Source organism: Nannospalax galili, unplaced genomic scaffold (genome assembly GCF_000622305.1).
Source record: "Nannospalax galili isolate Female #2095 unplaced genomic scaffold, S.galili_v1.0 scaffold341, whole genome shotgun sequence".
In the NCBI taxonomy this organism is placed as follows: Eukaryota; Metazoa; Chordata; class Mammalia; order Rodentia; family Spalacidae; genus Nannospalax; species Nannospalax galili.
The window spans coordinates 1,465,605-1,480,614 of NW_008346082.1; the positions used below are offsets into that span (position 1 = coordinate 1,465,605).

At 44.3% G+C, this 15,010-nt stretch overlaps 1 protein-coding gene across 1 annotated transcript in view; it reads right to left on the bottom strand.

The window, feature by feature from the left end:
* Positions 1-15,010, bottom strand: part of Dnai1 (dynein axonemal intermediate chain 1) — a 78,767-nt gene that overhangs the window by 33,888 nt on the left and 29,869 nt on the right. The window contains exons 3-9 of the mRNA XM_008842449.3: positions 13,323-13,421; positions 13,063-13,143; positions 7,260-7,386; positions 6,875-6,993; positions 6,522-6,632; positions 5,290-5,349; positions 3,929-4,063 (exon numbers count right to left, since the gene is read on the bottom strand). Coding sequence (XP_008840671.1) covers positions 3,929-4,063; positions 5,290-5,349; positions 6,522-6,632; positions 6,875-6,993; positions 7,260-7,386; positions 13,063-13,143; positions 13,323-13,421 — 732 coding nt within the window. The remainder of the gene's footprint in view (positions 1-3,928; positions 4,064-5,289; positions 5,350-6,521; positions 6,633-6,874; positions 6,994-7,259; positions 7,387-13,062; positions 13,144-13,322; positions 13,422-15,010) is intronic.

A 15,010-nucleotide genomic window follows, 5' to 3' on the forward strand; every position in this document is an offset into this window, starting at 1 on the left:
GATGCAACGCTACTTGAATAACCACATCTCTATTGGTTATGGTCGAACTTATGACCTGTGACCTTGTTTCTCTAGGCCTACCAAACCTTTCAGACCAGACCTTTCATTTTTTTGTATTTAACTACACCACTGACACTGAGACCTGAGGCTCATTATTGGAGACCTTCTTATAGGGTATCAAGAACTTATTTCCTTGTCACCCTGCCCACACGCCTGAGTTTTATATCAATCTAAAGAGGCCCAAGTCTTTGAGGAAAGAGTTTCTCTTCTCAAGCTCTGGGCCTGGGCAAAGGGGAGGGTTATTTCCCCTCCCACTCTGTTCCACAGACAGTCTGGCTCAGTCCTTGGCATCCCCAGTAAGAGCTGAACTCCTTTGGGGAGAGAGTGCACACCAAGGCACTCACTGGAGAATGAGTATTCATTGCACTGACAGTGTCCTGGCCTCACTGTAGCTTCTTAGCCTAGAGAGTTGGAATCTTCCTATATCACAGTCTTCCATGTCAGCAAAGCTGGAAGAGCCCAGTGTGATAGGGAGTGTTATACACCAACTCTTGTAGGGATAGAACCCCAAGTCAGTTTCCAGTGTCAGTCATAGAGACGTATATCCTTGTTTCTGGGTCTTGATGGTTGTAGTTGTGGTTTCTGCCACTATGGATTCCAGGAGAGCACATCATCCAAACCCTAATGGATTTTCACATGAACCCTAATCCAGGTCAGAGATTCCTCTGAAGTCTCCATTTTTCTGAGCAATGGTGCAGAGGGAACCAAGGATATTCACAGCATAGCCCTCTAGGCAGGGGCTCTGTCTTTCACCCCAGGGTGGTGATACCCAGCACAACCATGATCACTTGGTGCTTGTTCAGTGATTGAAAGAACCTGAAGGACAGTGTCTGTTAAGCCATGACAAGGGACCCTCAAGCCTCCTCTCATAGGTGACATCAGGGTAATGGAACAGAGCTAAAAGGAAGTGGGTACACCTCAGAAAAAGGAAGCAGAACTTCCTTTAATGGAGCTGGCTGTTAGTCTTGGAGCTGGCTTTCAGTCTAGGAGCAGAGAGGCATTTCCCTGAGGTGCCTGGGAGCTCTCCAAGGTGCTGAAACCAGCCCCCAATTTATTGTTGCTCTCTTCCACTGCAGGCCACCACATAGATTTCCACAATGGGACTCCATTGCTTGATCCAGACTTCTCTATGCTGAAGGAATGAGGCCCCTCAGCATCTCCCTGTCATGGTCTCCCCCACAGTATGCTACTGTACTCTATACTGATCCCCCAACTCATACTGGTTACATCACTGTAAGTTCAAAACTATGGCCTTTATAAAACTTCACATGGGAGCCTGAGAGGGTGGGCTCTGACCTCCATCAGTGTAGCAGCTGTGATCTCAGCAGACTGCCAGAGAGTTCTGGGTTCTTGCCTCCCTATGGCATAGGGGCTGAGACCACAGGGGACTGCCTGAGAGTGCCCGGATCCTGCCTCCATGTGGTGAAGGAAGCCTGAGTGTACCTGACTGGAACCTGACTTGGGCTTCTGTGGGTGCTCCTGAATAGCTGATCTGAAGCCATAATCCCCTCCAAAATAAAAACCGAGAGAACCTGAAACGGGTACCAACCAGCATTACATAACCAATAAGGAAAGGACCTAGGCACCCTGATAATACAAACAGAAGCATACTTCAACTTAATTCTCATATCAGAATCATAAACAACAAAAGTCACATACCATAATCTCAACAAAGGAATAATAAAATGGAAAGCCAAAACACTATGTCCCCACCAAACTCCACCAGTCCAGTAGAAGAGTTCTACAAGTAGAACCCCCTAGAAATAACCCAGGACACTGGATTTGAAAGAACAATCATAGCCGGGCATGGTGGCGCACGCCTTTAATCCCAGCACTTGGAAGACAGTGGCAGGTGGATCTCTGTGAGTTCAAGGCCAGCTTAGTCTACATAGTGAGTTTCAGGACAGCTGGGGCTATAGGGAGACCCTGTCTCAAGAAGACCAAAACAACAACAACAACAACAACCAAAAAAAACCAAAAAAAAACAAAAAGGAGAAAGGGAGCTGAGCACCGCATTCATTTCTCACTGATTCCTGTGTGTGGAAGTCCTCTGTGTGAGACCAACCACCTCATGTTCCTGCAGAGGGGCTTTCTCCACCATACTGGAAGATAAAGGTGAAGAATTGGACCACTCAAGCAAAAATTATAGAAAAAATTTTAAAAACACAGGAATGGAATATGCAAGAGATGTGGGACACCATGAAAAGACAAAATCTATGTATCATAGAAATAGAGGAGGGAGGAGAATTTCAGGTTTTGTCCAAGCAAAAAGGTTCATGTCAAGATAGAGCTGGGGGGGGGGTGGCTGGAGACATGGCTCAGTGGTTAAGAACACTGGTTGTTCTTGCAGGAGACCCGGGTTTGAATCCCAGCACCCACATGGCAGCAAACAACTGTCCCTAACTCCAGTCCCAGAGGATCTGACAGCCTCTTCTGACTACCCCAGGCATTGCACGACACAGGTGCACTTACCTACATGCAGACAAAACACACATACACATAAAATAAAATTTTAAAAAGTTATTTAGACAGTTATCTCTCATTGATGATTTGTTCTGAATCAGAAACTGCTGCTTAGATGTAAGACTTCAAATCTTGGTCTGCAATACTGTAGTGCCCACCTGTAGCTAAGGGAGACAACCCACTATTATTCTAAAATGATAGATAAATTTGTTTTCTCCCCCTATCTATAAGCCTTTGAGAGGGAATTGACACTGATTCTAACCACTCTAACAACTATCAAAAATGGATCTTCATGGTAAATCCAGCTCAGGGTGGCTATACCCATTGACCTCATGTTGATAGTTTCTGGGATCAGCTCTGGCCTGGCTCCTGGCCATTGAACTCATCCTATTTTCCTTTATGTTGCTGTGATAAAATACTCTAACAAAAATAACTTAGGAGGATAAAAGGGTTATTTTAACTCAAAATTCCAGGTTACAGTCTATCATATCAGGGAAGTCGTGGAAAACAGGAACTTGAAGGAGCTAGTCACATCACAATCAAGGCAGCTAGAGAGGGGCTGGAGAGATGGCTCAGTGGTTAAGAGCACTGGCTGCTCTTTCAGAGGACATGGGTTCAATTCCTTGCACCCACATGGCAGCTAACAACTGGCCATAACTCCAGGTCCAGGGGATCCGACACCCTCTTCTGACTCTGGGCATTGCACAACACAAATTCACTTACATACATGCAAGCAATACACTCATAAATGGAAAACAGTAAAATATTTTTTAAAATCGCAGAATGAATGCATGCATGTCACTACTCAGCTCACTTTCTCTACTTCCATACAATCCAGGACCCAAATCCAGGGAATAGTGCCACCCACTATTAGCATCAGTTAACCTAATCAAGACAATCCCTTACAGGCTAATCTTATCTAGAAAATTCCTCAGTGAGACTTTCTTCCCAGGTGATTCTAGATGGTGTCAAGTTGACAACTAGAACTAACCCTCACACCCACCTTAACATCAGGCATAATTAAACAGAAGACTCAAGGCAGAAGAACTTCTCATCCTTTCCTTAAGTGGCACCTTAGCCTCAGATCCCACCCTTACCATGGGTAGACTCAAATCTTCCAGGATTTAGATAATGCTTTCAAGAAAGTCTATGTCTTCTGTCACTCCCTAGGCCAGTGATCCTGAAGCCTTTCAGGATATCCATTTGGGAGAAAGATATGAGATGTCAGGGACAATCCCAGTGGTCTTCACATCTTCTCTCAAGGAACGAACTATTCACACCCAAACATCAGTCCTTCCTTTTGAGTATCAGCAAACCCCTTCTGGACAGACAGGCTCCTATTTACCCACAGCCCAAAGCCCTACTCAGGCATTCTGTGACAGACCTGTGAACATCCCCATCAAACCTGAGACTCCATAGATGTCAGCTTCCTCATGGCTGGCTTCTCCGTTTTTTTAGCTACTGAGGTCTTTGTCTTCTCTTTCTCTTTGGTCCTTTCCTGTTTCTCAAGCTCATCTACATAGGCATCATAGATTTCCCACTAGACAAGAGCAAGATAAGAGGGTGATCACAAGGCACAGCTTTTACCCAGCCAGTTTTGCAGCCTTTAGGAGTTGACTATATTAAACCCTGTAACATGTCCACTGCACCTTCTGCTTGGCTCATTGTAATTACATGTTCAAAGTCTATCTTATGAGCTAGACATGGTGGTACACACCTTTAATCCTGCACTAAGAAGGCAGAGGCAAGTGGATCTCTGTGAGAGCAAGGCCAGCCTGGTCTACATACCAGGTTTCAGGCCAGCTAGGACTACATAGTGAGAACCTGTCAAAAAAGAAAAAAAAAAAAAAAAGGAGAGGAAAAATGCCTTCCGCAGTGGAAACAGAATAAAGACACTGGCTCTCAAGCTGGCTGCCAACTGCAGCACTCACACCTCAATATTAAGAGATACACAGGTGTTCTTCCAACTGGACCTGAAGAAGGGAAGCTTGAGCACAGTAGTAGAAGCAGCAGCAAGAATCTGGGGCTGGGCAAATGCCACAGATCACAGAGCGCTTCCCAGATGGGCAGTCACTGCCACCTGGAGGCCAGATAGGCACACCTTACATTTAAAATTTTCACCATATGCCAGTAGGCTGCACTGAAAAGGACTCCAGCATTTGTTATTTCATTCGGAGCTCAACACCTCTGTGAGGAGCTTATCGGCTTTTATTGAAAAAATGAAACATTAAAAAAGAAGCTGAAACATGGTCTGCCCAGGATCTTACAGTAAGAACAGAAGAACTGGGGCCTGAGCTGAGGGTCTCCTAGCACCAAATCCTGTCCAAATCAGCACCATCAGCCAGGAGGGCTTGACAGGAAGGAGGAAGGTCTGTGAGAATTGCCATAAGTTGCTGTGAGGGCAGGTCAGCATGTTACCACTTCAAAGTCAGTACAGGGTATGACAGGCTCCTGAGAGCCATAGGAACAAGCATTCTCCCCTGTTCTGGGGGCAGGAAGAGAGTTCCAGAAGCCACATCTGTTTCTAGCATGGACAGCCTTGTTCTGATGTGACTGGTCCAGGGCTCACTGTTGGAAATACTGTCATGTGTACATTGTTAAGAGATTGAATGCTTAGGACACTGAGCAGAGAGGAGGATGGATAAGCAGGGCAGACTGCCAGGAAGTCCTTAGCCAGGCCAGTCTCCTCTGTAGCTGAATGTACCAAGATGCATGGGGGTGGGGATTGGGGATGGTGATGGATTTCAGGCTGGTCCAGTGTCTCACCTGATTGGCTGTGGCTGAAAAGTTTGTCCTAGGTGGGGGCTCCATCTGACATTCTCTGTCCTAGAGAACAATGATAACAGGAAACTCACAGATGGTCCCCAGCTCCCTGGCACTTAACCCAACAGTACATCTTTAGGAGAAGCAATTTGGTTAGAGCTAAGGAAGGGTGGGGGGGGAAAGCTGGGGAAGTAAAAAAGCCTGGTAAATGAAAGTCCACATTTCCCCCATTCTGGCCTCTTTCAGAAGCCTAAGGTAGAGAGCAAAGGCAGTGAAGTTCAATTGTGTCAGTTTAAACCAAGGTAAATTCTATGTGGGAGATGGACAGAACTACAAGAAGCGAGACTGGCCAGGCATGGTGGTGCACTCCTTTAGTCCCAGCACTCGGGAGGCAGAGGCAGGCAGAGCTCTGTGAGTTCAAGGCCAGCCTGATCTACATAATGAGTTCCAGGCCAGCAGGGGCTACAGAGACCCTGTCTCAAAAAGATTTTTTTAAAAAAGCGTTTTTTTAAAAAAAGAAGCCAGTCTGTCACCAGCCTCTAGACACAGGGCACAGAGGCCAGCCTCCCACAGGCTCTGGGGCTAAGCTAACATAAGACACTCCCTTACATGAGAAGGCATCTCCCTAATAATAGGGTCTCTGGGTCCACAAGTGTCTGTCCCTCCCCATTATGTATCACCCAGGTCACCCATTGTCAGCCTAAGGACCATACAGGGTGATGAAGTGTTACCCAAAACTTACCCTGTAGACCTTGCTTTCCATCATAGATGCATTGCTGTAGAACACTCATGTGTGTCAGTCTCTCACCTAAAACCCTGTCAGGTTCCCTCATCCTGGTTCTCAGGTTCCTCCATACTTACAAGTCAGGGAATTTTCTAGTTTTTTCCAGCAGGTTGAACACAGAGACCATCAACTTCAGTTGCACTGGTTTCAAGGCCCTTTATGCCCCTGGCACATTGTGGCCTCTTCTCTCCTCCCAGCTCCTGATTCTATTCCTTCAAAATCTGGTTGAAGTTTCAGTCTCTCAGTGGAGTTTTGAGGGCTCTATCTTCCCTCTGACTTGCCTAGATGACTTACAGGGACATGCCCTGGCTCTCCTTGGAAAGAGAAACTGTGGTCTGCCCTGTTACCCCTGCCAAATTCAGGCCTGCTGGGGCTGGTACCAAGCCTGTGTCTACCCAACCTCACACAGCATACAGCTTCAAAGTAAAGGGGCTGCAGTAGGAGACTCTACCCGAAGACGGTTGTTGAAGGTCTGAGATGCTCTTTCACTGAAGTTAAACTGGTTAGTGAGTTTTCGTTCCTTGAGTTGTACAGGAGCCATAAAATCTTCTTTTTCAGCTGCCTGGAAATAAAGACCAGGGGGGCCAGGACTTAACTGTGGGAGGAAGGCAGTGAACACTCAGGAGTAAGGGGAAGACCTGGTCTGGAGAGGATGGTGACAGGCGAGAAGATGCTTCCAGAAACATTAGCACATCACAGCCTCTGACTTCTCACCTTCTACTTCCCTCCTTCCCTGAGTCACCCCCAAAGCCTCAATCTACATCCAATCTGGAATGGAGGATCAAAAAGCAACACCATCCACACCTCAGTTGCAGCTGGCACATCTGTTTGGCTCCCAGCTTCAGTTTCTGGCTCTTTGGGTTCTTCATCTTCTTCAAGGACTTCTGTGTCTGAAGTTACCACCTTGGCAGACTCCTGTGAACCTTGAAAGGACACTGCTGATGAATTCAAGGTCCAAGCCTGCTCTCTCAATCCCTGGCAGGGAGGGCCATCTTGGTTTTTGCCATTCAAACCCTGCTTGTCTCTGGGGTTCTCCCTGGCCCAATGTCATGGGATAGCTCCCAGGTTTGTCCAGAACAACTTGCTATTAGAAATCATGCAAGAGGCCTTGCAAAATTCTGGCATAGTGACAAAATCCTCAGAATAGGCAGGCTTGGGACAGCAGCCTCAGGCTGGTCCACAGTCCTACCTGCCACCATCTCATCACGATAGTGCTGCCGCCGTCCTTCATCTGAGTCTTTCGGGATCAGGTTCCCGACCTGGCTGAAGTGAACTGCCAGTTGGTTCACAAAACCAACACCTTTATATGTGCCTTCCTAAAAAGAAAAGGACCTGAGTCAGATCAGGGATCCCCAAAGGGCTGATATCAGAATGTAGTCTTCCCTCATTCTTTAAGGCCAGGTAAGTTTATGTCTAATAAAGAAACTTTAACTCTCCAAATCCTTGGTTAACTTCATGTTTTCACTGCATCTCAGCTTAAAGAAGTAAAGGCCAATGAAATCAAGTTTTTTTTAAAGTTCTCATTGAGAGTTATTTTTAAGTACCTTCTGCTTCCGACCCAATGCAGCACCACATTTATCCATTACTGTTCCAGGTACCTTGTCTTCTACATCCATGCAAAAGGAACCTAGTTCACCTGCCTTAATGCAGACCAGGGGAACGTGAAGCATGATCATCAGACATACCTGGCATGGCCTTCTCACCATTCTACTTAGTGGATGCCAGAGAGAACAGACCATTGGAGACAACCGAATCTCCAGTCCCCCTATTTTTATCCAGGAAGACCACAAAAATCCAGAGAAAGTTTGGATTTGGCACGTGTTTCACACACATAGCAGATGAAAAACAAGATTAGGCTTCTAGCCCAGGAAATCATATTCATTCATGTCACAAACAATTTTTGAGAAACTGCTAGGTGCCAAGTATTTTCTAGGTGCCTGGGATACAAAGCTGAGCAACAGCAGACACAGTGCCTGCTTTCCAGAATTCCTATGGACATCTCCTTATGTATTGGCATCCTAGCAACCACAAACATAGACTTGGAGAACAGAGGCTCTTTCTTTCTTTCTTTCTTTCTTTCTTTCTTTCTTCCTTCCTTCCTTCCTTCCTTTCTTTCTTTCTTTCTTTCTTTCCTCATTGAGCCATCTCATTTATTTATTTATATGTGTATGAGTGTATAGCCTGCATGTGTGTAAGTACACCCATGTTGTGCATTGCCCTTGGAGGTCAGAAGAAGGCAACAGATTCACTAGAACTGTAGCTATAGATGGTTGTTAGCCACCATGTGAGTGCTGGGAATTTAACCCAGGTCCTCTGTAAGAGCAATCAGTGCTCTTAACCATTGAGCCATCTCTCCAGCCTCCCTTCCTCCTCTTTTTTTTTTTTTTTTTTTTTGGTCTTTTTGAGACGGGTCCCCCCTGTCGCCCTAGCTGGCCTGGATTCACTATAGAGACCAGGCTGGCCTCGAACTCACAGAGATCCGCCTGCCTCTGCCTCCCGAGTGCTGGGATTAAAGGCGTGTGCCACCATGCCCGGCTCCCCCTCCTTCCTTTTAAAACATTTTTTTACATCACATGGAAACTTTCTTTTATATCACACTGGAAAATAATTATATTTGTATCACACACTGGGATAAGGTCACAGGAGAGGAAAGCAGCCCAGGACTCCAGCTATACCAGACTCACTTACCCCTAGGGGGATAGTGGAATGTCCACTATCACAGAGGTTGGGAAGCTCTGCCTTAAAAAGTCACCATGAGCCGGGTGTGGTAGAACACACCTTTGATCCCAGCACTGAGGAGGCAGAGGCAGGTGGATCTCTGTGAGTTCAAGGCCAGCCTGGTCTACATAGTGAGTTCCAGGCCAGCTGGAACAGGGAGACCCTGTCTCAAAAAAAAAAAAAAAAAAAAGACCAAAACAAAGTCACCATGAAGCCCTTTCTCTCTCAGTAACCAAGACAGACAAAGAGATGGGAAAATGCAATGGTTAAGAGAATGGTCTGTGGAGGCCAGCAGAACTAGGTTCAAATCCGTAGCCTGTCTCTTATTATTTTCATGAGCTTGACTCAACCTTCCCAACACCCTAGTTTCTTCTAATATCAAATAAGATAATGATACCTAATTTGCAAGGTAGCATAATTATTGGCAATGAGAACAATCCATTAACACAGAGCCTAACACGTAATAAATGCTAAATATTAATGCTCAATAAAACAGTAGCTAATGTTATGATGATGGAGGTTCCAAGGGGAATAAATTGTCCATTTAGTTGTCATTTAAGATTCACCTCCATCCTGTCTCCAACAGCTGACTGGGAACTTCCTTTTCAATTTAGGAATGGAATTCTGATTCTAAATTGCTTCTGTGAAAGGAGGGAAAGCAAGTGCAGATCAGAATCTTTGCCTCTGCTTTCTACCACATCAAGGGAAAATAGAACTTTGGAGACTTACAAATTTTGGGTCTTTCAGGGCCAACAAGATAGAGACCAACCCCGTGGGAGGATGCTAGACAGGCTTAGGAAGCCATTGAAAGGCTAGATAAGGTGAACTTTCCTGGGAGCCCAGGGCTACCAGCTGGCAATTCACTCAAAGAAAGAGTATGTTGAAACTGAAAAGGCAACATCGACCTCACCTGGTGCACTCTGCCATAGCCAGCTCACTGAGTCCTAGAGGGACCCTCTTTCTGATGTCAAGACAGGAGACAAGAAAGTGGACCACATTCTAGCATAACATCATGGAGCATAAGACAGCTTCCCATTGACCTTTACAAACTGCCAAAGGAGGCCATTACCAAGACTCTTGAATAGCATCTTTTTGGAATAGCATCTGGATTTATTTCAACATCTTTGTAGAGGGGCTGACTACACAATCTAAAAAAGAAGCAGTATGTTCACGAAAATGTTCACAAAGACATACACAGATGTTCAGAGCATTGTTATTCATAACAGCCCAAAGAAGAAATAATCCAAATGTCTATCAACTGATAAAGAAAATGCAGCATATTCATAGAATAGAATATTATTTGGTAATCAGAAAACATGAAGTACTGACATATGCTACAACAACATGGGTGAACTGAAAGCATTATGCTGGATGAAAGAAGTTCATCATAGAAGACCACAAATTATATGACTCCATCATGTGACACGTCCAGAATAGGCAAGTCTAGAGACAGAAAATAAGTTAGTGTTTTCCAGGGCTGCAGGAGATGAAGGATTGAGTAGTCACAGGTATGAGGGAGGGGTTTCTTGTACAGAAAATAAACATGTCCTAAACTGGGAGTGTGGTATACACCTGTAATCCTAACACTCAAGAGGTAGAGGCGTAAAGATCAGAAGTTCAAGATCATTCTCTGCTACATAGCTAGTCAAAGGCCAATTTGGATTACATGAGACCCTGTCTCTAAAAAAAAAAAAAAAACACAGACAAAAAATGGCTTGAAATGGATTGTGTCAATAGCTGTATAATCTGTGAATAAATTAAAAGCCATTGAACTATAGGGTGTGTGAACTGTATCTCAATAAAACTGTCTTTAAAACAAAGAAGCCAAAAGTAATAGTACACACCTATAAAACCAGAATTTGAGAAGCTGAGACAGGAAGATCATGAGTTTGAGGCCAGTTTCAGCTATCTAGTGAGAGCCTCTTTCAAAAAATAAATAAACAGGGACTGGAGAGATGGCTCAGCAGTTAAGAACACTTGTTGTTCTTGCAGAGGACCCAAGCTCAATTCCCAGTTTCCTCATCAGGCAGTTCACAGCTACCTGTAACTCCAGCTACAAGTGATCCAGAGCCCTCTTCAGGAATCCTTGGGCACCTGCATACAGTTGTGTACATACATACAGTCAGGCACACACATAAAATAAAATAAAACCTTTAAAAATAAAACAAAAAACTGGTTTCCTCCCCTTCCCCACCCTAGGGAAAAGGACATGGAACAGATGGAGTTTTGATTTTCACCATTTTTTAAATCTTTTCAAATTTGTACTGTGGATTTCTGCTGTATATTCAAATTTTTTATTGTCGAGGCAGAGTCTCACTGTGTAGATACAGACCAGGCTGACCTCAGTCATACTGTAATCTTCCTGTTCCTGCCTCCCAAGTGCTGGAACTGCAAGTGTGAGCCACCATATCTAGTTACTTTAAAAAAAAAATTTTTTTTTATTTCATTTTTTACTTTATGTGTATGAGTGTATTGCCTGCATGTATGTGCGTGCACCCATACAGTGGAGGTCAGAAGAAGGCGTCGGATTCTCCTGAAACTGGAGTTAAGAACAGATCCTAGCTGCCATGTGGGTGCTGGGAATCGAACCCAGGTCCTTTGCAAGAGCAGTCAGTGCTCTTAACCACCAAGCCATCTCTCCAGCCCCCTGGTTACTTTTTTTTTTTTTAAGAAATATAATCTTGTTTTGGAGTCAGACAAACTAGTTCAAATCTTGCTTTGAATTCTGGTTGTGTGACTTTTGTCATTTGTTTTATGTAATTTAATCTCAGATTCCAAAAAAATGAAGATAATAGTTCTGATATCAAAGAAATATGAGGATTATATGTGATAGTCTATGTAAGACCAAAAAAAAATATCCAACACAGGATCTGACACTGGCACACAGAAAAAATGGAACAAAAGTGTCTCAAAGTGAAGAAACAGAGGTATGACTTCTGCTTTAACTCAAGAGAACTCTGAAACTCTCTTTAGTACTCATAGGAGCTGAACCTGCTATGACTTAAAACATAGCATTGACTCTTATAGAGACACACAGATGTATCTAAGAACTCATCCACACCACAGTTACTAAAAGATGGCCCCTGACAGTCACAGGCCTGCCTAGCTAGCATGTCAAGTGAATCTAAGCACACAGCCTTCTGGAAATTCCTCTCAGGAGGGAATAGCCTGTGTGGGTATAAGGCCAACATCTTGTTCAGTGGACTCTGTACTCTACCCAGGTGTCTGGGTGGAAGAAAAGTTAAGCTTCCAAAGATCCAATAGTTTGTGTTAGTGGAAAATGTGTTCTACATTAGAAAAGCATCTTTCTAACCAAATAAGTCAAGATTCTTAAAAATAAAAATAGACTAGGGGCTGGAGAGATGGCTCAGTGGTTAAGACCACTGACTGCTCTTGCAGAGGACCCGAGTTTGAGTCCCAGCACCCACATGGTGGCTATGAACTGTCCTTAACTCCAGTTCCAGGGGATCCGACGCCCTCTTCTGACCTCCGCAGGCATTGCATGACATGGGTTTATCTACCTACATAAGGCATTACACTCATACACATAAAATAATAATAATAATAAATCTTTTAAAAAATAGACTGAAAGGTTGGGGATATAGCTGAGTGGTAGAGCACTTGCCTAGCATGTGCAAAGCCCTAGGTTTAATGAGTTCAGTCCCTACCACCACAAGAAAAGAAAAGTAATCCTTCAGGGTGCTTAAGGCGTTGGGATTAGCAAGACTTCTAGGAAGATTCATAAAGAAATTGCAAAAGGTCTGGTAAGATGGTTTAGCTGATGGGGGTGCTGGCTGCCAAGGTGGACAATCTGAGTTCTGTCCCTGGGCTCTAGATGGTGGAAGGAGAGAACCAGCTCCCAAAGGTTGTCCTCTAACCTCTACACATGCTATGGCATTTTCTTTCTTACAATGCACACTAAATACATAAAAAGCAATTTAAAAATTTTTTTTGTCTTTTTGCGACAGTCTTCCTTTAGCCCCAGGTGGCCTGGATTCACTATGGAGACCAGGCAGGCCTTGAACTCACAGAGATCTGCCTGCCTCTGCCTCCCAAGTGCTGGGACTAAAGATGTGTACCACTAAGCCTGGCTAAATTTTTTAAAATAAAAATTTAAAATATCTGGAAAACTCCATGTAAATTCCCAAGATTCTAGTCAAAGACCCCAGTTTACAAGTGATCTCTTGTAAAATAGGCAGGAGGCTTTTGTAATATGAGCAGTCACTGTCACCTCAAGGACATGTTGGAGGCCTGGGCAGGAAGGGATGACTTACTTTGAAGCTGTACCTGACAATATTCTGGGGTGCATGTGGGTTGTTGGCTGTCAAGATCCGAGTGAACTCCTCTTTTAACTCCTAGGAGAGAGAAATACCAAGATGGTCATGCATGAAGCCCCTCTCTCACCACCTCCTCTGAGACTTAGGGCCCCCAGGGGTACCAGCAAGCTCTGTGCAGGCTTTAATCTGTATTATGAAGAACCCAACTCTGAAGCTGGGGTGGTAGAAGAAGTAGGGATTGGAGGTTTCTCACTCACTGCATCAGTCAACTCTAGCTGGTCTGGGGGTCGAACTGCAGATTTGGACTGGGACCACTCATCAGTTCCTTCTCCTACTTCAGTCCCTGAGTCTTCATCCTAGACAAAAAATAGAGGAGGGTCAGAAGTGCCCAATCTGTTTTGACAAGCAAGTAATGCTGCAGGAACCACCTTCATTCACAGACCCTCCGAGAAGCCAAGTTCTACTTACTGTACACAGACTACAAAACGTCCAACAGACCACTCACGGAAGACTTCAAAGGAACTGCTCAGCCCAGAATTCTCAATGCCTTGAAGATCATAACCACTTCCACCATGGGGTTCATGGCTTCATTGAAACATTATGGTGGGCCTTTATCCCTAGTAGGGGATCAGAAGAGCAGCTCTCCCTACTGCCTTTCACAAAGCCTACAAGCTGAGGTCCAGCTGCCAAAGGCAGAGCTTTAATGCAAAGAGGCTTAGATATCCAGAGAAAATGCCAACCTGTTTTTTGACTAGTACTATTCTAATTGCCACATTCAGATTACTTTTTTTAAAACATGACTCTTAAAAACAATAGTATCTCAGGGCTATAGAGATGGCTCATGGTTAAGAGCGCTAGTTGATCTTGCAGAGGACCCAGGTTGGATTGCTAGCACACATGGTGGCTAACAACCATCTGTAACTCCAATTCCAGGGGATCCGACACTCTTTTCTGATCTCCTTAAAAAAAAAAATTTTTTTTTTTTTTTGGTCTTTTTGAGACAGTGTCCCTATAGCCACAGCTGACCTGGAATTTCCTATATAGACCAGGCTGGCCTCACACAGAGGCCAACACCATCTCCTGATTGCATGACACGGGTGCACCCACCAACATGCAGGCATTACACTCATACACATAAAATAAAAATAATAAATAAAATACTTTTAGCCGGGCGTGGTGGTGTACACCTTTAATCCCAGCACTTGGGAGGCAGAGGCAGGTGTATCTCTGTGAGTTTGAGGCCAGCCTGGTCTTCATAGTGAATCCAGGCCAGCTGCAGCTACAGGGAGGCCCTGTCTCAAAAAGACCAAAAAAAATTTTTTTTAAAAGCAATATTATCAGTCTGGGTGTGGTGGCCCACCCCTGTAGTCCCAGCACTTGGGCGGCAGAGGCAGGCAGATAGATCTCTGAGAGTTCAAGAGCAGCCTGGTCTACGTAGTAAGTTCCAGGCCAGCTGGGACTACAAGGAGACCCTGTCTCAAAAAAGACCAAAACAAAAAACAAACAAAAAACCATAATATTGCCAGACGTGGTGGCGAATGCCTTTAGTCCCAGTACTCGGGAGGCAGTGGCAAGCTGATCTCTGTGAGTTCAAGGCCAGCCTGGTCTATATTGTGAGTTCCAGGCCAGCTGGAGCTACAGGGAGGCCTGGTCTCAAAAAGACAGAAAGAAAGAAAGAAAGAAAGAAAGAAAGAAAGAAAGAAAGAAAGAAAGAAAGAAAGAAAGAAAGAAAGAAAGAAAGAAAGAAAGAAAGAAAGAAAGAAAGAAAGAAAGAAAGAAAGAACTTGTACTTTACTACTTTAAGTCAAAAGTCAAGGACTAAAAACTTTGCCTTGCTTGATAGACAGTTAAATATCTTGCCAAAGTGGCCATGAAATGTTTTGGGGGTTGTTTTTTTTTTGGCTTTTTTTTTTTTTTTTTTTTTTTTTTTTTTTTTTTTAGAAGA